General features: G+C 34.6%; 2 protein-coding genes and 1 long non-coding RNA gene across 3 annotated transcripts in view; all 3 read left to right on the top strand.

Moving 5' to 3' along the window:
• The window catches only part of LOC144566105 (PYK10-binding protein 1-like), an 85,180-nt gene that overhangs the window by 45,051 nt on the left and 14,469 nt on the right, over positions 1-25,660 (top strand). The window lies entirely within an intron of this gene.
• On the top strand, positions 1,446-3,306 carry LOC144566103 (PYK10-binding protein 1-like). The gene is made up of 3 exons (XM_078315984.1): positions 1,446-1,649; positions 2,178-2,387; positions 2,972-3,306. Exons 1-3 carry the CDS (start codon positions 1,611-1,613, stop codon positions 3,203-3,205), a joined length of 483 nt encoding a protein of 160 aa, XP_078172110.1. The 5' UTR covers positions 1,446-1,610; the 3' UTR covers positions 3,206-3,306.
• LOC144566426 (uncharacterized) lies at positions 20,479-21,149 on the top strand. The gene is made up of 2 exons (XR_013515194.1): positions 20,479-20,752; positions 20,884-21,149. It is a non-coding gene; the product is annotated as an uncharacterized LOC144566426 (long non-coding RNA).

A 25,660-nucleotide genomic window follows, 5' to 3' on the forward strand; every position in this document is an offset into this window, starting at 1 on the left:
AATTTAGTATTATTAATTGGAATTGTGGGTGTTTATTGTACTAGTTTTATTGTTGTGATTTATTATTTTCATCATTCAAAGGGGCATCTCAAATAATCAAAAATGTTTCTGTCTCTAAGAGCTAAACTTTTCCAACGGTAGCCTCATGAAAATATTATATCTAATTATAAAATAATATAAACTGAATCAATAAAATATTTCCAAGAGTGTGCTCCAGCATTTTCATGGGCCTTAGCATAAAATAATATAAACTGAATCAACAAAATATTTCCAAGAGTATTTTGCTCCAGCATTTCCATGAGCCCCACTATAAAATAATATAAACAAACTTACCAAAATATTTTCAAGAGTAGTCCCTTGGAAATAATATGGGCTATCAATAAAATATAGTATTCGTTCTGTTTAGCGGGTCATGGGTCATGCAAAAGTATTTCCAAGAGTGGATAACAAGCATTTTCAAGGGTTGGCATTAGGGATTTCCATGCGCTCCTATTTCCAAGGGCCTACCCTTGAAAATAGTTAAATGTGTCAACAAACTCGATTTTATTTCCAAGGGCCCTTCTTACCCTTGAAAATACAGATGCTACCCTTGAAAAAAATGAAAATTCTAGTAGTGTCAGTCTTTGTTAAGGGGCCTGCTGGAAAATATTCTAGCATATATTGGACCACATTAAAGAAGCAAAAATGAAACAATAGAATTAATGTGTCTATTATTTTTTAAACATTAAATCAAGTTTTTCAACTATAAATATTTACAATCCAATTAGCATAGGAACATACGACCACTCATATAGTGAACATTATTTTAACTTCTAAACCAAAATTTGGTTGTTATTTATGTCCGTAATTTATGTTTGGTGGAGTGCTTTTCTTCCTTTCCCTGAGTGGAAGAATAAATGATACGGGAGAGATATAAAGACGAGAAGAGATCGAATGAGAATAAATGGTAGAGAGAGAGAGAGAAGCACTCCACGGAATGAGAATAAATGATAGAGAAGAGATCGAATAAGAATAAATGAGAAAGAAAGAGAGAGAGAAGCACTCCACGGAATGAGAATAAATGATAGAGAAGAGATCGAATAAGAATAAATGAGAAAGAAAGAGAGAGAGAAGCATTCCGAACTCGCATCGTCTGCATTAACTCGAAAGCGAATCTTTTCAGTTAATGAATATGGTATGTCTAATTGTAAACAGAGCCCATCCGGTCTATACCTATAACATAGGGGGTCTTTAATATTTGTGTGGATCTAATTTGCACGAATCTTAAAGCTGATCGGACGGTCCTAATGTATTAACTCAAAAGATTCCTTCTTGAGTTAATGCAGAGGATACGAATTCAAGCTCTCCAAGGAAGAAAAGCTTTTCTCTTCTCTCTCTCTCTATTATTTATTCTCTCATTTTTTTTTAAAGCTTGTCAGCAGCTGACAAATGGCTCTATCATTTATTCTCATTCGATCTCTTCTCCTCTTTATATCTCTCCCGTATTATTTATTCTTCCACTCACGGAAAGGAAGAAAAGCACTCCACCGATTTCTGTTAGAGTTGCATTTGCGCGTGGTGAAATCCGTAGATCGTGTATTTGGTATGAGAGAGAAAGAGGAAAAAAACAAATGGTCACAGCTTCTGAAACTTTTTCTTGGTATCTAAAGGTACGTTATTGCAGATTTTGTTGCTCGTTTTACAAAAAAGGGACACCATTTGGGAGCAACTTGGAAGGTTTGATTTCATTACATTCCCAGCTTGATCTTTTCCATTTTTGATAGGAGATCAACGCAAATATATATGCCATTAATTGTGTAATTAAGAGTTCCGGCAGAATCAAAGAGTCACCTAATCACCACCCTTAATTAATCAGTTGCTTAAAGCTGATAAATATATATATACAAGTGTGCTTACCTGAACAATCTCAAGCTTAAGATAACGTGTGAATGAATATTGTAACACTGGTACTTATTGATCATCTTTTCGGAATTCATTAGTTTTGTTCTACAATTTTATGAATAACTTTAATTGGCAATATGTAATTTAGGAAAAGGATATATCCCGATTTTATGACTAATCACTAACCTTAAGTCCTTAACATAGTACTGCACACCCACTTACAATTTAGCAAGTACACCTTTTTTTTATTATCAAGAATCAACTAATAATTAGAAACATTTTGCATGAAAATATAGGTCAGAGAATTACACATACCGCTCGGTCCTTGTGGAAGTACTGACGGTACAAGCTGGGACGATGGTTTTCATGAAAGAATAGAGAGTATCTTTGTTAGTTACTCGAGCTCTTATATCGGTTCAATCCAAACTGTTTATAAAGATTTCAGTAACGACCTTTTTAGAGCACCACAACATGGATCGTCTGTGTACTCCAACGCTTTTGAAGTGGTAACTATTAATTTTATATGTTTTTGTCTAATATCTAATGTTCGTTTAACATTTATTCTTATCTACTTAAGTTCGTTTTTTTTATTGTTGTTGTGGGCAGGGGGCCGCAGGGGCCTTTTTTTTCGGGGAGATATTGTACATAAAATATATGACACTATGTCTCAGAACTTCCTATTAGATTTTGCAATTTGCAACCCTTGTGGCAAATTGCTCTATTAATTCTTAGGAAAAAAATAAATAAAATAATACTTATCTTTTTTCATTGAGGAAATCCTTCAATCTTATCATAAATGTCAATTTGACGTATTAATTTGCACCGAATTTAAAGGTCTGACATGTATATAGCAACAATATGTGTGGTGCCAGCATATTCCAATAAAAAAAAATTATATACACTTTTTTTTATATATATATTTATGGTCAATTACAAGTATACAACCCCAATCATTTAAATTAACATATGATCTATCGATTCAACTAACTAAATTATTATTTAAAATCAATCGATGTTATTTTCTCTGGTGCAAGAACCATGCCAGTAGTGTCTCTTTAATGTATAATTTATTTTTTTTTTTTTTTTGCAGGTTCATGTTCCACCTGAAACTCCGATTACTCGAATAGATGGATACTACAGCAGAGGTGGCATTACATATCTGGAACTCAGCACAAACAATGGCAAGATGTGTTCTTTCGGCATAAAACAAGGGACTCCCTTCTTCTACAAGGATCCGAGAGGGTTTACCGGTTTCCATGGACGCGCCGACAGTGTTTGTCTCACGGCTCTAGGAGTACATGTCAATAGCTCTGCCACAAGATAGATCTTAGAATCCATAGACTTCAAATGGAAATTGATTCTCCTTTTTTCTTTACAATTTGGCACTGCTAGTATAAATATAGTCATAATCCATCAGTAATATAATCTGCCATAATACAAACAACACTGTCTAGTGCACTCAGCGAAGATCACATAGACCATGCACTGTTTACGGACACATTAATTTATAATGACCGACTCTTTCAAAAAATCGGAATCGGAATCGGAATCGGAATCGGATTTTTGACCGCCGAGTCAAAATCGGCACAGGTTAGTGAAATTGAAAATATTTTTTCTTTAAATCGGCTCAATTTGCTTTAAATCGGCTTGCATCGGTGTAAATCGGACGGAAAATCGGAAAATCGGCCGATTCCGTCACTATTCATCAGATTTTTTTGGAAAAAATCGTACAAACTCGAGAATCGGGCAAAAATCGGCCCGGTCCCGTCCGATTCCGAGTTGAATCGGCCGATTTGACTCGGAATCGGCTGATTTTTTGAACTATGTTGTCAACTTAAACAATAATTAGATGACATTTGCTGGTTCTGATCTGGTACAATGTAGTGGTTAATTTCAAATCAATACCATGCATACTGTTTTTGAGGATAATTATTGTTCTTGAAAAGAACCTATCAGATAATAATATGACTTGAGATAAAAGTATGGAACCATTTACCTGAACTAATTTGTCATGAATTTCCAGTTACCTGTCATCTATTGGTACTAACATTAATTATGTTCACTGATTTTTTGTTTGATGTGTATATTTGTTCTGTCTGTGCTTCTGTTGTGGCATCAAGCATTCTGTTTGTAACTTAGAATCATAGATTACGGAAAATGTAATTTATTTACAAACAAGTTTGTGATCATATACGCTCAACCCAGTTATCAATTTCATGAACAGACACTACTACAAAAATGGTCATTGTACACTGCACATTGTACACGGATTTGATAATTTTACCTAAAAACCGTGGAGAAATTGTAATTTTTTGGAAGCCCGAAATATCTGTGGGATCTCTACACGGTTGTTTATTAAAGAATCAGTGTAGAAAGCCTTGAGAGAGCTACACGGACGTTTATTAGGAACTGTACACGGATTATTATTTAAATAACAGTGTAGAAAGCTTTAAGAGAGCTACACGGATATTTATTAAAGAACCGTGTAGAAAGGTAAGAATTGTACACGGATGTTTGTTTAAATAGCAGTGTAGAAAACTTGAGAGAGCAACACGGACGTTTAATAAAGAGCCGTGTAGAAAGGTGAAAATTGTACACGGTTTTTTGTTTAAATAACAGTATAGAAAGCCTTGAGAGAGCTACACGGATTTTTAAGTAAAAAATCCGTGTAGAAAGGTTATTCTAGGGTTTTGGTTATATAAAAGACCTCCTTCTAGCAGCGCCGTTTTGATCAATTAATACTCTCTCTCTCTCTCTCCTTCCAGAAGTGTCATTCTGATTTCTGTGCACAAAGAGCTAGGATCTGAGATCTTTGAAGTTAATTTGTATTTCTCCTCTCTATCTTGCTAAGCTTAGTCATGTATATATATATATATATATATATTTCTCTTTTCTGTTACTAGCTTATTATTGCTTATTTAGGTCAATTATTAATTAATGCATGCATGCTTGATTTGTTAAGATAATGTAAATAATTAGTGTAATGTGGACCATTTTTTGAAAGTGAGAAGTAAAGAAAACGCCTAAGGTCTCCATCATCAGATCTGAGAAAAACCGTTGAAGATCAGTACTAACGCTTTAGCCTAAAGATGTCTGCACTTCAGAACTGTAAGATTTAAATTACTTTGCTATTTTATTTTGAATTTACAGATTCTGGATTGCTTGTGTTTTTTTAATTGCAAAACACGTCATGAATTATTAAGACTATCATTTGGTATCAGAGCCATCGTAAATTCATATAAGATGCAATAATTTTTTTTTACGAAATTGATTTTCAATGGTTCGTATAAAAGCTAGACAGATTCGACTAATTTTATATATAAACATTTTCTTATAATTTTGGATGAAAATTTTAAAGGAGAATTTTTATTCCCTATTATGTATGCACATATATGTTGATCAATGGATTCTTATTGGAGATGCAATATGTTGGAGACCTTTAACCAAGAGGCATCATGTCATGGATCACATGGGAGCTCCTTTTTTGGTATGTTGGATCTAATACGCCTTAGTTTGTATGAAATTTCGGTCCAAACTAGATCATAACCAAGAGTTTTGGCAATTTGAGCCCAACTTACTGAATTTTGGGCCAAAGCTTGATCATGTGATTACTAAGTGGTAAGGATATAACTTTTGTACAAACATTGTATTGGATCCTGAGGAGTATATGTTATGTTTTATCACATGAGATTGCATGTACAAAAGGCTTTGTATATATATATGTTGCATGAATTGTAATCTTCTACCTTTTCTTGTTACTAACTAATACCAAATTATAATTGTAGTATGGACCAAAGCAAAAGTGTTACATCAAGGAGCAAATTGACGATGTCAGATGTATGTGGACAAGGCAGTTTCAATTTAAATTTTGTAATGCTCAATATGGATTTGTATAATTTTGTATAATTTAGTGTACATAAATTATTTATACAGTTGTATAGTTTTCGAATTATGAGTTTAAAAGACCTCTGTTTAATGTTTCTCTGTTTTGGAATTCTAATTTTAAATGACTAACAAAATTGGAAGCTAGCCACAAAAAAAAAATGGGAAAAAAAAGAACAATTCTACATGGACATTTAACTAAAGTCTGTGTAGAAATGTATTTAAACATTAAAAAAAAATTGAAAAAAAAAACAATTCTACATGGACATTTAACTAAAGTCCGTGTAGAAAGGTATTTAAACATATAAAAAAAAAATAAGAGAGCTACACGGACATTTAGCTAAATATCCGTGTAGAAAGAGTAATTGTACACGGACATTTAGCTAAATGTCCGTGTAGAAAGGTATTTAAACATATAAAAAAAAATAAGAGAGCTACACGGACATTTAGCTAAATATCCGTGTAGAAAGAGTAATTGTACACGGACATTTAGCTAAATGTCCGTGTAGAAAGGTATTTAAACATATAAAAAAAAATAAGAGAGCTACACGGACATTTAGCTAAATATCCGTGTAGAAAGAGTAATTGTACACGGACATTTAGCTAAATGTCCGCATAGAAAGAGTAATCATACACGGTTGTTTATGTAAATATCCGTGTAGCTCGGTTATTTTGAGAGCGACGCTGGCAAGCGTTTGTACACGGTTGTTTATGTAATAATCCGTGTAGCTCTCGATAATCGCACACGGGTAAATATCCGTGTGTAAATATTCAGGGATTTCTAAACCCTCACATTCCACACGGTAGGAAATCCGTGTAGCTCTCCTATTTATGTCCGTGTACAATCACTTATTCTGTAGTAGTGAGAATATCATCAGGATTCTGTCTACATTTGGAAAATTGAACAAATTGGAAGTGAATGTTTTTTTTTTCCTCAGCAAAGCAACGATCCGTTTAACATTGCATATGTACTAAGAAATCCCTCCTGATTTCAAGTTCATTTGTTGTCTCAACCTCCACAATTAGAACCGTGACAGTGTTTCTTGTTGCTCTAGCCGAAGCAAATGAGTGAAAGAATCTAGTGTTGTTGTCCCCATTTTTAAGCCAATTCTATTTTTCCCTTTGCTTCCACTTAGTTTCCGAGTCGATCGCAAGGTCATAGGCCCATTGTCTGAACCGGAATTCTCTCGAATCTAGATTTTTTTTTCCTCAATACAATCAAAGAAGATAATTACCTTCTTACAATACTGTTAACTGCTCCTCCATCTTAGCAAATCTGTCCCTGTGCCATGGCACAACATAGAAATACAATTACTTTCTTGGCAGCCATTGTTATATATCGACATGCAAACTCAATACAAAGATATCTAAAATAATTAAACAATCACAAATTCATAATTACACATGTTAACTAAGCTATACAATTAACTACAAACTTAAGATATAGAATAATTAATATCCGAGGTGTAAATAATTTTGAAAAAACATTGAATAATTAAATAAAAAGAGAAAAAAATACAAAGAGGGGGGTTTTGCATATAAACCCCTAAAAAATGGAGATTTGCTCAAGGAACTATGATCGCTCTTATCCAAATTTACGAACTTCCCTTTAGCTCAAGCACCGCAACAGAACCACAGACAACACAATTATACACACCAACAACTAAGAAGAAAGCAGTGAACATAGTGTTTTTCACGAATACAGATGAAAGATAACTGTAAAAAAACTATAAAAAAAAGTTCAGGTAAATGGTTCCATACTTCCATCTCAAGTCATATTTTATTATTTGATAGGATCTTTTCACGAACAATAATTAACCGCAAAAACAGTATGAATGATATTGATTCAAAATTAACCACTGCATTGTACCAGATCACAATCAGCTAATTGTTATTTTGTTTTATGTTGACAATTACATCATCCAATAGTCCGACTTTAGAAATATGTCCATTAGAGTATCTCCAACGCCTTTTAAATGCAATTGCAAATGCTGATCTGTCATTTTCTCTCTCCGACGTGTCAATTGCATATTTTTTTTCACCGATGGAGAGACCTTTTCAAATTTGAAAGCTTTCATAGTATGAAAGCTTGCAAAACGCTTTCAAAATGTTGATCTGGCAAAGTCTTTTATTTCTATTCACTGTCCCACCGTCCTGTACTCTCTTTTTCTAAAATTAAAAATTATTTTTTGTTCAGTACACATTTCTAGAGAAATTACTTTCTCTTCACTTTACTGTGCACGCTCCAGAAAAATTACAAGAGAAAGAGAGAAGGTTCTCCTTCGTTTTCTTCGACTTCGATTTCTGACGATTTAGATGGACTCTCGCAAAATGAAGATTACAAGAATATGAGAAGCAATTCTCCCTTCCAAACAAGATCTATCTAGATGGGTATGTGCTGCTGGTTCGTTAATTATATGGATTCTATAAAAGCCTCTGTTCTTCCTTGGTTCAAAAGTTGAAACCCCAATTCACAGAGAGAGAGAGAGAGAGAGATGGAATGGAGAAGTCAGTAGATATTTTGAAAGTACGTGGTTGCAGTCATGGCTTATTATCTGTAGTTATTTTGTATTCTGTTGATGCTAGTAGTTCATACAGGTGCATGTGCATAGGCACTATATAGGGACTGTGGTATTCAACAAAGCTTTGATATAGAATGGACACCATGATGTAATTATTTGAACTGAAAAAGAAAAAAAGAAAAAAGAAATGGAAGGGAGAAGACATGGACATCCACTGTTGAGAGAACAAAAAAGAAGAGAGAAAGAAGAGTATAGCCATGGCTTAAGTGACAAGAGATGCAAATACTCTCTGCCATGTGTGGACAAAAGAGGAAGAGAGAAAAAGAGATAAACTGGTGAATTTCACTGAGAAGAAGAAAATGAACAAAAATAACACTGACGTGGCCATAAATGAAATTAAAACTCATTTCACTGATGCGGCGGTTGTGCAATTAAGGTTGAAGTAAAATTACATTTTATCTCTGACATATAGTTGCAATTGCAAGTCAATTGCACCGATAGAGCTTGAATTCGTATCCTCTGCATTAACTCAAAAAGGAATCTTTTGAGTTAATACATCAGGACCGTCCGATCAGCTTTAAGATTCTTGCGAATTAGATCCGCACAAATATTAAAGACCTCCTATGTTATAGGTATAGACTGGATGGGCTCTGTTTACAATCAGAGGCACATATTCATTAACTGAAAAGATTCTCTTTTGAGTTAATGCAGAGGATGCAGATTCGGAGTGCTTTTCTCTCTCTCTCTCTCTCTCTCTCTCTCACTCATTTATTCTCATTCGATCTCTTCTCCTCTTTATATTTCTCCCGTATTATTTATTCTTCCACTCACAGAAAGGAAGAAAAGCACTCCACCGAACATAAGTTACGAACATAATTAAAGACTCTGTAAATAACTACTCTTTTTTATAAATATATACGTTGCTTGGTAATTGCCGACAACCTTCAAAAAATAAATAATCTTGAATAAAAAAAAATCTTAAACATAGTTGAGTTTATTCAATTGCCAATTGCAAGAGCTTAAATAAAGGCAAATCCACACTTTTTCAAGGACCTTGCCTGATGCTGCCAAGGTAACAGATATGTATTTCAATCTTACCATTTGACTTTGACGATTATATATATTTAAGCAACTATAATTTTTATTTTTGAGGGAAAAGAAGGTCAAGCTGTTATGTTAATTAATTTTTATCTTTAATAGTATCTGATATAGCATTTCACTTAGTGCACGTGTCGCATATTGCTATTTCTGGCAATGGCGTGGGTCTACTGGATGGCTTGTTAAGACCTTGCTTTTGACTTGATTGCTTAAGACTAGCTGGTACTGAGTTTAAATGGTTTGATCTGGCAATGGCCTCTACGAAAAATATGAAACAATAATTATTTAAGACGAGCTGGAAGTAGAAAGGGAAACGTCTTGAAGCATGTGGTAGCGACTTTGTAAAACCAATAATCTGATCGATCCAAGGTTAGAATAAAAAGTTTGACTCAAGGAGTTATAAAAAGTTAAAGCTGATGATTAGGGTGTGTTGGTCAGCTAAGATTCTTTGTTTAACATTGCACAAATTGTGGATTCACAAAATTATGGAATGGTACAATTGTTGAGGAACAATCTCCCAATTCGCCTAATTGGTGGTCATTCTAAAATTGAGAGTTGCAGTAATAATTGCTCACTATAGAGGAAAATTCAAGTAGTGAAGTAATTTATTGGGCTATTCTCTTATCTTTTAAAAGAAAATGAAACTAATAGCAGATGAGAGAAGAGGAGATGGGAGAGAGATGGAGGATTTAGCTAAATAAATTTTTTGAGGGGAGGGGAGAGGAGATGACACAGAAGATAAGATACGGTGAGGAGAGAGAGAGAGAGAGAGTACCCAATTTTAAAAGGGGTTAAAATTGTCATTTTAATTTTCAATCACTATTAATATGCATTGTTTAGTGAAAAAATTCTGAAATGGGTATATTTATAAAATAAGTGAGTTTAGATGGGGAAATAACTAAATTTCAAATTTGGATGTGGAAATATCTAATTGAAGAAGTTGTGATGGGTATATATCTAAATTTCTCTATAATAAAAGTTGTTAAAACAATGCATTTAACAGTTCATCTCTTTTGAAATTAATAAATCGAAGTATATGAATATAGAATAAAAACTGAATAATAAAAAAACACAATGAATTTATTTATTAATCAATTTAATTTAGTAAAAGAAAATAAAAGAAATTTGTTTGTTTTTAGGATGGTTTGGTTGTGATTAAATTGAATTAAACTAAAGTCTTAAAGCTAAATTCGGTTTATAACAACTATGAGAAAGTAGGGTTTCTTAGGGTTCCTATCCACTAGTGTTATGACTAATTGGTTTATTAAATTTGTTCTTTTAGTTATGAAGGCACAGTTGGGTGTTGTAGGTACAAAGAGATATCTCTATATTAATATCATCTTTAAATTAGAATAAACGTCACCTCTCGGTACTTGGCTACCCTAATCTAAAGTCATTAAGTTCTTACTGTCCCAATAAATCTAGAAAACTATCTTTTACCTCTCGGTACTTGGCACAATTCTCTAAACTATTAGGTAAAGCCCGTATAAGACAAGCGTCACCTCTCGGTACTTAGCCTATCAAATACCCTATTCCTTATGGTCTGGACCTAATATTCAATTTCTCAATTGCAAATACCAAATCCTAGGGTTTCATGTGATTTCGATTAAGTCCTCACAATCAATTAAAATAAAGAATAAATCATAAAGAAGAACAAGAATATATAAAATAAAACCAACTAAATCATAACAAAAGTTTCAAGTACAACCCTAATCTACCCTAAAAGAGTCCTTAGCCTGTCATGGCTAAGATACAAATCAAATCAAAAGAATAAAAGAGTTCCAAAGGAAGAAAAGAAAATAATAAAACCGGTTGATCAATGATCTCTCCTCCCTTCTTCTCTCTTCTTGCTATTCCTTGCTTTTCCTTGTTAAAACCCTAGAAATTCTGCCTAAAAAACGTCCCCCCAATCTGTTCTACAGGTTCCTATTTATAGCCCCCTTTAAAACCTAGAAATAACCAACCAAAAATAGCAAATTCGGACTCTGAACCGACCTAATTGCGGGCCGCAATACATTCATTGCGGGCTGTAATGTACTGTAGCAGTTAACAGACTGCGTAGAAAAATTATGAAGAGGTCCTTGCGGGCCGCAATAAAAGTCTTTGCGGGTCGCAATACATTCCTTTTATATTCTCAGGTTGTAGATCTTCTCGTTAGCTTTCCAAAAAGTGGTCACAAGCCTAAATCGGAGTTACGAGTCAAAAGTTATGGCCGTTTTAAGTTCAGACTCTATTTTTGGCTGACTGCTACAGTGCGTTGCGGGCCGCAATAAATGTTGGCAGAAGCTCATTTCTTTGTGCTAACTCACCCGTTTTGCTTCGTTAAGGTCCAAACACTTGATTACCTGTAAAACAAACATAACTAGGGCAGTAACTTGAACTTTTCTACATTTCTAACCTAATTAAACCTAATTTAAACTAATTTAACCAAAACTTGGCTTAATTTACATACCTAACCCTAGGTTTAAATAGATACAATTTTGGCTTATCAAATTCCCCCAAGCTTGAACATTGCTTGCCCTCAAGCAACATCTAAACTTGGAACTCTAATTTAACCCTATATCAAGTATGTTTGTCAATCGAAAAATTTGTATGATCTTGCCAAAATTTAAAAATCTCAACGTAAATTTTGTACAAATTTAAAGTGCAACCCTTGGCTAATCATGCTTCACCCCACAATTCAATTACTCTAACTTTTATTTCCCTAAAGATTTAGAATTTGTAAACTTCGGATATCTAAATTTGTTACAAAAAATGCATTCCTATTTGCAAAAATTCTTTTTAAAAATCCTCCAAGCTTGAATCAAACTTAGGTTAGAAAATCACAGACTTCGTGTGTTGATATATGCAAAATTTTATTTTTCTTTTGTTGACACTATAAATCTTTATCCTTAGAACAAAACCGGCTAGTTATAGGTAGCTAATCCATACCCAACCGTTTTAATTCAAAAGTGCATTCGCATGCTCTTGGTTCAACCCTTCCATTACACGAACTCACATGGTTAGTGCAAACTCGGTCACTTTATCGGTTAAACTAGCGGAGCAAAGTGTCTATGACTCATTGCTATAAGTACGTCATGTCGCCGTAACATAAGCAAACGAAGTCTTTCTTTTCTAAAAATTTTCAACTTGACTATTTTTCAATATTTTTGCAAAATATCATGAATACACACATCCTTAGGCATTAAATCATACCTATGGATATCCCGATCTTTCTGAATTCGTTTTTCACAAACAAGTTGCATTTTCAAAAAAAAAAATTTAAATCCCTAAATTTCCAATTTCTTAAACCTTTATTTCCACAAAGTTTTTCGTCAAAGTATGTGGTTATTTCAAATTATTCCAAGGGTATTACTAAAAACTCGTTAAAATTTCAAGGGTTTTATTTTTGTCAATTTTTGAAAACAAAAAAATTAAACATGATTTTATACTTTATGCATTTTCAAACAATTAAGTCCAATTATGCAAGACTCTATTTTTCATAACCTCGTAAAACATCTTGACAAATTCGCAATTTCAAGCATTTAAGTTTAAAATCACAAATCCTATTCATGGTCAAGTAAAAATCAAGGTTATAAATCCTAAAAATTTTAAAATTTTTGAAAAACATGCATGCAAAGATACAATTTCTTCCCATCCCCCAAGCTTAAATTAAACATTGTCCCCAATGCGTAAAAATAAACAAAAGTAAATAGGGAGAAACTTGGACTAATCTATTGGCGGAAGGTGGTGGTGGTGCGCCTTAATGCTTGGATGGAGGATCGGGAGGACGGCCTCCCCATTGCTCCATTTCGTGTCGATTTCCTCGAGATTTGTCGGTTTCAGATGTTTCCACCGACTTCTTTTGCACAAATTCTCTATTAACCTGTGAAATTTCTATCATGCAAACTGAATTTTTGTTATGAGGTATCAATGGCTTATGAAAATAAAATGTTTCTTTCTTCTTTCCAACGGAGAAAGAAAGCTCCCCCTCTTTGACTTTGATGTTTGCACCTGCCGTTGCTAAGAAAGCTCGACCTAAGAGAACGGCCGAATGATCATCCGTTTCAATGACAACAAAATCAGCAGGAATCTTAATCTTACCAATTTTGACAACCACATTTTTCAATATACCAAGTGGAGATCGTGTCGTCCCGTCAGCAAGAGTTAGTGTCATATTGGTTGGTTCTAAATTACCCGACTCAAGTTTGTCATAAACCGATTTAGGCATGAGACTGACACTTGCCCCTAAATCACACATTGCATTTTCAATCCTAGTTGTGTCTATAGAGCAAGGTATCGAGAAACTACCCGGATCTTTCATTTTAGGAGGTAAATCGGTAGAAAAGATTGCGCTACATTTTTCATCTAATAGCACATCTTTACTTTCCTCCATTGTTTGCTTTTTCTTATCTACGAATTCTATAAACCGTTGGTCAAGTTTATTATTCACTAACCTTTGAGGAAAGGGTACAAACCTGAGTGGAGGAATAATATACTTAGGAGTTTCAATAGATTTTACCTTGGCCGGGTTGGAGTTACCCGGTTCTTGAGATAGATCCGATGCCGGTGTGCTTGCATTGAGGCGAGCCGAAGGCGATTGTGTCTCTAGCATATTCGGTCCTTGATATTCCGTGCCGCTCCTCAGGGTTATTGCATTCGCGTGCTCCCTAGGGTTGATGTCCGGCTTGCCCGGTAGTGTGCCTTGTTGTCGGAAGGATGAAGATGCTTGTTGTGCAACTTGGTTTTCAAGCATTTTACTTTTGGTTGCCAACATATCTACCTTTTTGGTCAATTCATCAAACTTTTGGTTTTGACTTGTCATGAAATCTTTCATCATCAATTCAAGATTGGATTTTTGTTGTGCATTAGAACCATACCCTTGGTTACCATAACCTTGATTTGGTCTATTAAAGTTTGAGTTACCTTGGGTATTTTGATCATTTTGTCTCCACGAAAAGTTTGGATGATTTCTCCAACCGGGGTTGTAAGTATTGGAGTAAGGATTGTTATTTGGTTGGAAATTGCCTTGGTTAATTGCGTTGACTTCCTCATAACTAACCTCATTACTTACACCACAATTAATTGCTAGATGGTTGGTACTACCACAAATTGAACAAGGAAGAGGAGAATGATTGTTTACCGCATTTATGCTTAGTTGATCAATTTTGCGATTCAAAGCGGCAATTTCTGCAGCCAAGTTTAGGTTTGAATTCACCTCATTCATTCCCCGCTGCAAGATCACCGGTGTCTCCCTAGGATTGTGCCATTGGCTTTGATTGAGAGTCATGTCATCCACCAACTTGTATCCGTCCACAGCCCCTTTGTTCATGAGACTACCTCCAGCGGCTGCATCCAACATACCTTTGTCGTGTGGCATGAGGCTGTTGTAGAAGATTTGCAGTAAATTCCACCCTTCTATTCCATGATGTGGACAACACCTCTGCAGTTCTTGAAACCTCTCCCACGCCTCGCTCATGGTTTCATCTCCTTTCTGTCAGAAATTGTGGATTTGATGGCGCAAGGAGTTTGTTTTGGATGGTGGAAAGAACTTGTTGAGGAAAGCATTCGCCACCTTAGGCCAAGTGTTCATGTTCTCGGGCCGTTGTCCCCTTATCCAACCTTTGGCCTTATCTGCAAGAGAAAAAGTGAAAGCCATCACTTTAAGATCATCAGGAGAAACAGTTTGTACCTTGATTGTGCTGCAGATTTCTTCAAAATTGGCTAAGTGTTGCGTGGCATCTTCGTGAGGCAGACCGTGGAACAAGTTACGCTGCACCATGCTAACCCATGCAGGCGGAATTTGGTACTCTTCAGCATTGATAGTGGGTGCCGTATGGCCAAGGTGGATTTCCTCAGCCCTAGGTGCCGTAAAGTCTCTCAAAGGGCGGTTGGCATCGGCGGCTTCATTGTTTTCTCTTTCAACAGCGGCAGCTCGCAAGCGTTGAAGTTCATTGGCCATCCGATCCCTTTCTCTTTGAAGGTTTTGAAACCTAGCATCATCATTTCCGGTCGACATGTCTAACCGGCGTGGATTCAAGGGTAAGAAAGGTCCCCTTGTTAGATGCTTGTTTCTTCTCTCGTAGAAAAGATGAGTTGACCCTCGCCTAGAAAACCACTCAACCAAATCTGTGACTTTCGGGGTTGAAGGTTCCTCTGCCAGATTTCAACCTAAAAAGATGAGAGAAAAAGAAAGCAAAAGAAAACTAAAAACAATTACTAACTAAATTACTTAGGTCTGAAATAAAATTCTCCGTTGTCCCCGGCAACGGCGCCAAAAACTTGATGTGAATTATGCAATACAAGTAATAAATCCTAAATTGCACTCAATTTGGTTGCAAGTGTACAACCTTATCGAAGAGTACTTAGGGATCGTCTCCACAGGGACAAGTCAGAATTTCAAGTCTAACCTAATCAATTTAATTTAGTAAAAGAAAACAAAAGGAATTTGTTTGTTTTTAGGATGGTTTGGTTGTGATTAAATTGAATTAAACTAAAGTCTTAAAGCTAAATTCGGTTTATAACAAGTATGAGAAAGTAGGGTTTCTTAGGGTTCTTATCCACTAGTGTTATGACTAATTGGTTTATTAAATTTGTTCTTTTAGTTATGAAGGCACAGTTGGGTGTTGTAGGTACAAAGGGATATCTCTATATTAATACCATCTTTAAATTAGAATAAACGTCACCTCTCGGTACTTGGCTACCCTAATCTAAAGTCATTAAGTTCTTACTGTTCCAATAAATCTAGAAAACTATCTTTCACCTCTCGGTACTTGGCACAATTCTCTAAACTATTAGGTAAAGCCCGTATAAGACAAGCGTCACCTCTCGGTACTTAGCCTATCAAATACCCTATTCCTTATGGTCTGGACCTAATATTCAATTTCTCAATTGCAAATACCAAATCCTAGGGTTTCATGTGATTTCGATTAAGTCCTCACAATCAATTAAAATAAAGAATAAATCATAAAGAAGAACAAGAATATATAAAATAAAACCAACTAAATCATAACAAAAGTTTCAAGTACAACCCTAATCTACCCTAAAAGAGGCCTTAGCCTGTCATGGCTAAGATACAAATCAAATCAAAAGAATAAAAGAGTTCCAAAGGAAGAAAAGAAAATAATAAAACCGGTTGATCAATGATCTCTCCTCCCTTCTTCTCTCTTCTTGCTATTCCTTGCTTTTCCTTGTTAAAACCCTAGAAATTCTGCTTAAAAAACGTCCCCCCAATCTGTTCTACAGGTTCCTATTTATAGCCCCATCTAAAACCTAGAAATAACCAACCAAAAATAGTAAATTCGGACTCTGAACCGACCTAATTGCGGGCCGTAATGTACTGTAGCAGTTAACAGACTGCGCAGAAAAATTCTGAAGAGGTCCTTGCGGGCTGCAATAAAAGTCCTTGCGGGTCGCAATACATTCCTTTTATATTCTAAGGTTGTAGATCTTCTCGTTAGCTTTCCAAAAAGTGGTCACAAGCCTAAATTGGAGTTACGAGTCAAAAGTTATGGCCGTTTTAAGTTCAGACTCTATTTTTGGCTGACTGCTACAGTGCGTTGCGGGCCGCAATAAATGTTGGCAGAAGCTCATTTCTTCGTGCTAACTCACCCGTTTTGCTTCGTTAAGGTCCAAACACTTGATTACCTGTAAAACAAACATAACTAGGGCAGTAACTTGAACTTTTGGACATTTCTAACCTAATTAAACCTAATTTAAACTAATTTAACCAAAACTTGGCTTAATTTACATACCTAACCCTAGGTTTAAATAGATACAATTTTGGCTTATCATTTATACAGAAAATACTTAATAATTTGAATTCTTTGATTAATTATTGCTGTGTGCCATGCATGTTTATTCACAAATTGAGGGTGATATTAGTGTCAAAGGGAGAGCATTCAAAAAGAAAATAGTGTTAAATGATTCACAGGAATATGAAATTCAAATTGAATCTGAAAATAAAATGAAAACGTCAAACTTGGTCAATGACTGAAAATAAAATTGAAAATATAAAACTGGGTACTGCTGAAATGTGTACTAACAGTTAAACAACCCAAACAAAACATATAATTTCACATCAAACAACACATTTAATATCAGATCAGCCCTACCACAAATTTTAAAGCAGCATAACAGACTTTCGAAATATCAGTCTTTGTGAACGGACCTGCTGGAAAATATTCTAGCATATATTGGACCACATTAAAAGAAGCAAAATGAAACAATAGAATTAATGTCTATTATTTTTCAGTTAAACATTAAATCAAGTTTTTCAAATATAAATATTTACAATCCAATTAGCATATGAACATACAACCTCTCATATAGTGAACATTATTTTAACTTCTAAACCGAAATCTAGTTGTTATTTATGTTCGTAATTTATATTCGGTAGAGTGCTTCTCTTTCTCTCATTTATTCTTATTCGATCTCTTCTCCTCTTTCGGTGGAGTTCTCTCTCTCTCTCTATCATTTATTCTTGAGTGATGCTTCTGTGGAAACCACCTTTTAAGCCGATTTTTTTTTAAATATCCCAAAATAAAAACAAATTATTAAAAATAACTAGGTTGGTGGAAAAATTTTAAAAATGCCCAAACCGTCTATTATTTTTGGCGGTCCGAAATTTGAACTGCTGAAATTCCTAAACATTAAAACCTAAACATTGGTTACTTCACTGGATTTGAAATTCCTAAAGAAATTGCTGAAATGTGTACTAACAGTTAAACAACCCAAACAAAACATATAATTTCACATCAAACAACACATTTAATATCAGATCAGCCCTACCACATATTTTAAAGCAGCATAATCTTCAGCAGGGATATTTTGGTCAATATTATAATTTATTGAATTTTCATAATAATTTAAATTAAAAATCTGAGTTTAGTGTATAAGAGTGGCAATTTGCTAAATTTAATAATTTTGGAGTGGCAAATAACTAATTTCAAGTTTTGGGGTGGCAAATAACTAATTTTCAAGTTTTGGAGTGGCAAATAACTAATTTTCCCAAGAATTAATGTGCCTATTATTTTTCAGTTAAACATTAAATCAAGTTTTTCAAATATAAATATTTACATCCAATTAGCATATGAACATACAACCTCTCATATAGTGAACATTATTTTAACTTCTAAACCGAAATCTGGTTGTTATTTATGTTCATAATTTATGTTCAGTAGAGTGCTTCTCTTTCTCTCATTTATTCTTATTCGATCTCTTCTCCTCTTTCGATGGAGTTTTCTCTCTCTCTCTCTCTATCATTTATTCTTGAGTGATGCTTCTGTGGAAACCACTTTTTAAGTCGATTTTTTTAAAAATGCCCCAAAATAAAAACAAATTATTAAACTAACCAGATTGGTGGAAAATTTTAAAAATGCCCAAACCACCAATATTTTTGGCGATCCGGAATTTTTATTCCGAACCGCCAAATTTCCTGGCGGTCCGAGGTTTTTTTTTTTTCCCCCGAACCGCCAATATTTCTAGCGGTCCGAGATTTTTTTTTTTTTCGAACTGCCAATATTTCTGGCGGTCCAAGATTTTTTTTTTTTTTTTTGCAATTTTTTTTTGCAAATTTTTTTAGGCACCTCAACTTTGCACCTCTGATTAACATAGAAAACCACCTTCATAAATCATGAAAATTGACTGACATGCAGTCTTGACATGGTAGAACAGGACTGTGAAGTTTCATACAAAATATCCGAACAGGTCGTGAGATATCGGCTCTCAAAAATTGTCCGAATTGCTGAATATTTCATTCTGAGTCCAAATTTGCACATCTGGTTAACATAGCAAAACACCTCCAAAAATCTTGAAAATTTACCGACATGCAGTATTGACATGGTAGAACAAGACTGTGAAGTTTCATACAAAATCTTCGAACAGGTCATGAGATATCGGCTCTAAAAAATTGTCCGAATTGCTGAATATTTCATTTTGAGTTCAACTTTGCACATCTGGTTAACATAGCAAAACACCTCCAAAAATTGTGAAAATTGGCCGACAAGGAGTCTTGATATTGTAAAACATGACTAAATTTTCATACAAAATCTCCGAACAGGTCGTGAGATATCGGCTCTCAAATATTGCCCGAACTGTTGAATATTTCATTCTGAGCCCAACTTTGCACATCTGGTTAACATAACAAACCATGGACCAAATTGCAAAAGTGATTATATCAGCATATAGAGCATTAAAAAATACACAAAATTAACATAAATTTCAATTTATTTGAATTTTTTTACAGTTAATTATGAATTTCTAAAATTTAACTTTTGGAAAAACTTTAAACAGCTATAACTTTGGCTAGGAAAGTCGGATTTACGCGTAACTTTAAACAGCTATAACTGCATGTCGATAAATTTTCACGATTTTTGGAGGTGTTTTGCTATGTTAACCAGATGTGCAAAGTTGAATTCAGAATAAAATATTCAGCAATTCGAGCAATTTTTGAGAGCCGATATCTCACGACCTGTTCGAAGATTTTGTATGAAACTTCGCAGTCCTGTTCTACCATATCAAGACTGCATGTCAGTAAATTTTCACGATTTTTGGAGGTAGTTTGCTATGTTAACCATATGTGCAAATTTGGACTCAGAATGAAATATTCAGCAATTCGGGCAATTTTTGAGAGCCGATATATCACGACCTGTTCGAAAATTTTGTATGAAATTTCACAGTCCTATTCTACCATGTCAAGACTGCGTGTCGGTCAATTTTCACAATTTTTGAAGGTGGTTTGCTATGTTAATCAGAGGTGCAAAGTTGAGATCCCTAAAAAAAAATTGCAAAAAAAAAAAAAAAATCTCAAACCATTAGAAATATTGGCGGTTCGGAAAAAAAAAAAAAAATCTCTGACCGCCCCCGCCAAAAATATTGGCGGTTTGGGCATTTTTAAAATTTTTCCACATCTGGTTATTTTTAATAATTTGTTTTTATTTTGAGGTATTTTGAAAAAAATCGGCCTTTTAAGCAAATTTTTTGACGGAATGGCTATGGCCGTTGATTTTAAAAGGGTAAAAATGGTATTTGTCTTCTCCATTCAGCCAAAAAAGACCTTAAAACAACCTATTCACTGGAGGCGTCGAGTGCTCTTTCATTCTTACGATCCAGCCCCAGCCCCAACTCCATTCCCCCTCTCTCTGGCGAAAGAGAAAACGCGAACAACTCTCCTCCGACCGCAACCCTCTCTCTCTCAGTGCGTCTTCTCACGCGGTCCTCTCTCTCGCTACAAGACCAGACGGAACCCTAGCTGTGGAATCGCACTGATGCTCCTTTTCCCCGCTCTCTCCTCTCTCGCACAGGGCTGTCGAGTTTGCACAGGGCGCTGACCTCCGGCTGCCACCTGACGCGGCTCCTCTCAGGTTACCTCCAGATCCTTATAAATCAAGGTATTTTCTTTTCTTTCATTTAAAATATTTTTGTGTTTCCAAACTGGAACCAGAACCAAAAATGCAGCACCTTCAATTTTGCTCATAGCTAAATTTAATTCGTTTTGTGATATTTTTGTTCATAATTTCAGAAAAGGGATTTATACAGCTCTTCATAATTTCAGAAAAGGAATTTCATGTATCCCCTCAAAAGTCAAAATCTTTGATACTACCCTTATGAGAATTAAAAGAAATTACCTCGTGAATTGACATACTTGTGTGCAGACATAGGCATATTTTTGTGGATATGAGTTGTAAGAACAGTTTGCTTATATATGCATTTTTTATCTTTTCTTTTCTTCACTTCATGTCTGTTCCATGCATTACCTTAGTAGAATAATAAACAGCTCTACATTAATAATTTGGAACTTGGCTCTTGATTTTCTTGCTTGACCGATTCAATTCAACGCTCTGCTTATCTGACATGCACATACTGCTAGATTGTTGTGAATCTTGTACCTATTCCATAAACAAACCCTAACAGATGTTGCCATATTTTGTAATTGAGCTTAAAAACTGGGAAGGTAAACTGTATATGCCTCGCTGTACTTGAGTAGCATAAATTTCATTTTTGTATATTGTTTCACCCGTATGTCACCTATATTGCATTCCTTTTGTGTTGCATTTTGTCTTATGTCACTTAGCTGCTTGAGTAACAGTCTAATTTGATGCTGGTTTTCTGCACTTAACCTGGTATTAGTAGCAGACTTAATGTAACCTTTAATCTCTCCTAATGGAAATGTTAAATCTTTGGTTGCCAGTTCTTGGCATTTTTAAAATAGAAGCTCTTTTTCTGGCAATTAACATCTCAGGTTTTCAACAATTGGTTATATAACTTCTTATACTTTTGCATTATCCTAATTATAAGCTGTCTGTGGCAGGAGACAAATTTATTAGCATAATCCTAACTTAGATATGCTTTCAATTGTTAGTGAATTTATTAGACAAATTTAGTGGAGGTATTGCTGGCCTGCTCTGAGTAATTTCATAAAAGATTTGTGACTGAATTTTCCTAGTATTTTTAGGTCTCATTGATGTGATAATTTCTTAATCTCAATTAACAGGAGACAACCATAACCCATTCTGTTTCTTTTTTCTTTTTCTTTTTTTTGTATAAAGTCATATTGGAACTTGAATTCAAGCTCCTTTCATGGGATTCAAATCTGCTGTTTACCTGGGATTCATGGGATTCATGGGATTCATGGGATTCATGGGATTCAAATCTGCAAAAATGACACTTTAATGAACAGAAAAAGAAAAATACAGTGTAGTGTATAGTGTATAGCAAGAGCTTCCCAATAAGATACCCATTCCCTGTTGAGTAATATGCCAAAAAAAAAGCAAATGATTCCTAACTGTCATTAATTCCTACTGCCATCTGTCTTTCTTCTTCAGGTCCCATTGAATCAAGAACCATACTGCCACTACTCTCATTGAATCAAAAAAGGAATATGCAAAAGAAAATTTAGTGAAAACCAGCATAATATGCAATTTAATTCCTATTGCCATCTTTCTTTTTCAGGTCCTTTCTATTCATACCCCCAACTAATTAAACTGCGAAGCAGATGATTACATCTTCTCTGAACATCAGAATGCAATATGACCGAAAAAAGAGAAATTAACAAATCCTTCTATTCACTATAACCGCGTGATAACACTTCAGTTATATCACCTTTGAAACTTTATTACCTCTATTAGATTAAATGGTTTCTTAATGTAAATTATCTGGGTTTCACAATTAGATATACCAAGCTGCCAAGTCATGATCAGTACATTGCATTTGCATTGGATTAGTACTGTTGAAAAAGAAGACAGTACCAGTAATGCAGCATCAACTTATTGGAATACAGATGCATGTCTTCATGCCATCATACTAGAGATCATGGGACAGGAAAATATATAGAGTCAAGCTAAGTATGTCAACTAACTCCTTAATATTATTGAATAAGAAATTTGCAAAACGGTAAATATAAAGGAACTTATATATTTACCAGGGGCCCCTCATCTTCCTTAAGGGCTTTTTCGATGAAGACTTTGCTAAGGGGGTAACACTCTTAACCCCTTGTCTTCAATGATTACCTTCAATGCTTGCAGAAACTCCTCCTATATATCTGAAAGGTTAACATGAGCGGAGTGACTTAAAGGAAAAAAAAGGAACAAACAATAATGAAGACTTTAGCTATTCTATGAACTTCTGATATTTACAGTATGAGTCACCACCCTGCATTAATGAAGAGGGAAAGTAGATGAGCGCATCAATAATTAAGCAGAATACAAAAAGGAACAGACAAAAAAATAGGATTTTAAAAGTCAATATTGAACTATTACAATAAGCCACAAAATTGTACCTTAATGATAGGATAAGCTTATTGCCTATTGGAAATATGATAATGACAAGAACACGCACAAATGGTGCCATTTTTGTTCCGAATTTGAGCCCATAGCAGGTACATGTAGATTGAGGAATAATCTGAGAAAAGGTAAATTAAGAAATAATGGACCAATGAATACTCGCAGATATCCACCATACAGCTTACTGCTTGATGCTACTGCTTACTGGAATGAAGGAATAGCTGGATCCAATTAACACAAATTTCTCAAGATATTTCTAATTTTCTCAAGTGACAATTCCCAAATCAAAATTAGTTTGTAATATTGTGCTAAGGTTACTGAGATCATTAAAATTATGCGCTGAGGATGAATAAGTGACTACATAAATTGAGTGATTCGACTAGGTTTCGGACCAACTGGTACTGCACTAATTAATTGAGTGATTTGACCAGAAAGAAATGCATATATATGTGCCCCAAGTTCAGAGTGTTTCAGGTGAGCCTCAGCATAATCAGCAAAGAAAGCATCCTCATCCTGAAAAAAAATTCAACAAATTATGTAACAAAATCACACAAATTGCTACAAGGATTGAGAAATTATAAGTGTATATACAAAAAAAACATACAACAACATATTTCTCAATAAGAGGGTGGAAAACAGGGTCTTCAAGAAGGGCTTTGTCAGAAGGCAACTGGAGGAGACCTTCCTCTCCACTCAGGAGTTCCCTGCATCAATCAACAAACTTCATTAAAATCTTATTCACATCTCACTGTTATTTTTTTTTTTTCAGAATATGAATAAACAAATTCACAGGACAAATTTGGTGATACATACTTGAAGTATGAGTTATCAAAGATAAGGGGGTTGGGGGTCCATGCTTCTGAGTAATTTTTTCAAGTCATAATCATGTCATGATTCTGAGTAATTTTTCAAGTCAATTGGCCACCAGAATTATTTTCCCCACAAAACAATCACTCAGTAGGTATGAATGTCTATATCTAGGCTAGAAGGCAAGGGTTGTAGTACTGATTACTGAAGATAAAAAAAAAAAAAACAAAGAAAGCAACTGCACGTAATATAGGATAATTTAACCATTAATATAGTATAATTAAACTAAGGTTATTTTTTACATCAGGAAGCAATGCGGGGCCCTCAAAGTGAGCGTCAATGTACTTGATCAAATCCAAACTCTCTCCCTTTACTTCATTGTTGTGCTCAAGTGAAGGTAACTATTAATAATAATTCAATAAATATATTACAAAATTTCAATGGTCCACAAGAAAAGTATAAATTTTATGCAAAAAAAAGGAGAAAGATAGATTGATCCACAGTTCTACTGCTGCCAGATGGGATCAGAAGAAGGATAGAATGATTGCTGCCAGTAATCAATATGTAAAAAGAGTCTTAATCAACAGTAATATATTGCTGCCAGATGGGATCAGAAGAAGGATAGAATGATCCACAGTTCAATTTTCATCATAGCCAAGCTACTCAAGTTTTCAGGTTGCTGGGGCAAGAAAAGAAACAGTGTAAATGTCAAAATGAATTAAAATAAAACGCTGCAACTTGAATGGGTCTCAGGTTAGAAACATTGCAGAGCTACTAAGAAGAGTTTGGGGTCAGTTGTCCCTACTCTTTTTTAACGGTTGTATGAATAATATAGCTTTTATAAATTCTGTTAAGTAAATTTACTATATTTCTCCATAATTGACAACATTGGATGCAAATTGCTCTTCTGGTCAGAAATTACAAATTGTAAGAGGGCATTAGCTTCATGCTTTTTTTGTTTCTTTTTAAAAATAATTAGGGTCAAGCCCCTTGATTATAATTTATTGTGAAATTAAAGTTCAAAAGTTACAACCCGTCAATTCTCAATGAAAATTGAGAAGCCGGAAAATGAAACATGAAAAGCATAGATACGGAAATAGACTACAGTGACAATTTTTGAATGTTTGTCTCAATAATCGAAGACCACAGAAATCCAAGTACAGATCAAAAACTAGAAATGAGGATCCATGTGCATATTTCACACTAATTAGAACACGCAATTACTAGAAAGGACTTTACAACTGAACAATTCAGACCAAAAACACAGTAATTACCTGAGAGAGACGGGAAAAGGGGCGAGCGTAGGGTAGTGGTCGAGCAATCTAGGATTTACGCGATCTAGAGTTGTCGCTCGAGAAGTTGGTGCCCGTAGAAATCAAAGAGCACTGCATATATTTCTCCGCAACAAATTTTGATGAAATTTTATTTTCATTTACCTGTTCCATCAAGTTGACAGAATATTAATTATAAAATCGAAGAGTAACGAACACTTCTCGTTGGATCGAATCTCAGACACAACCAAACTTCATTACTATTATGTTGGTTAGCTATAATATTTTCTCTTGATCATTTAAAAATAAATTTAAAATCATTTTATTGCAGATTGACCGTTTATCGCTCGTGTGAAAATAAACGGTCCACAAATATATACACATATTGATTGAGCTAATAATGATGAAATTATATAAAATTATTAATTATAAGTGTGCT

This window comes from Carex rostrata, chromosome 15 (genome assembly GCF_964058835.1).
Source record: "Carex rostrata chromosome 15, lpCarRost1.2, whole genome shotgun sequence".
Classification (NCBI taxonomy): Eukaryota; Viridiplantae; Streptophyta; class Magnoliopsida; order Poales; family Cyperaceae; genus Carex; species Carex rostrata.

What these genes read in the sequence shown, in the direction of transcription:
- LOC144566103 (XM_078315984.1), top strand. Translation starts at nt 1,611, where the DNA reads ATGGTCACAGCTTCTGAAACTTTTTCTTGGTATCTAAAG. An exon ending in CTTTTTCTTGGTATCTAAAG is followed by an intron (nt 1,650 to 2,177) that starts GTACGTTATTGC and finishes ATGAAAATATAG; the next exon opens with GTCAGAGAATTACACATACC. An exon ending in ACTCCAACGCTTTTGAAGTG is followed by an intron (nt 2,388 to 2,971) that starts GTAACTATTAAT and finishes TTTTTTTTGCAG; the next exon opens with GTTCATGTTCCACCTGAAAC.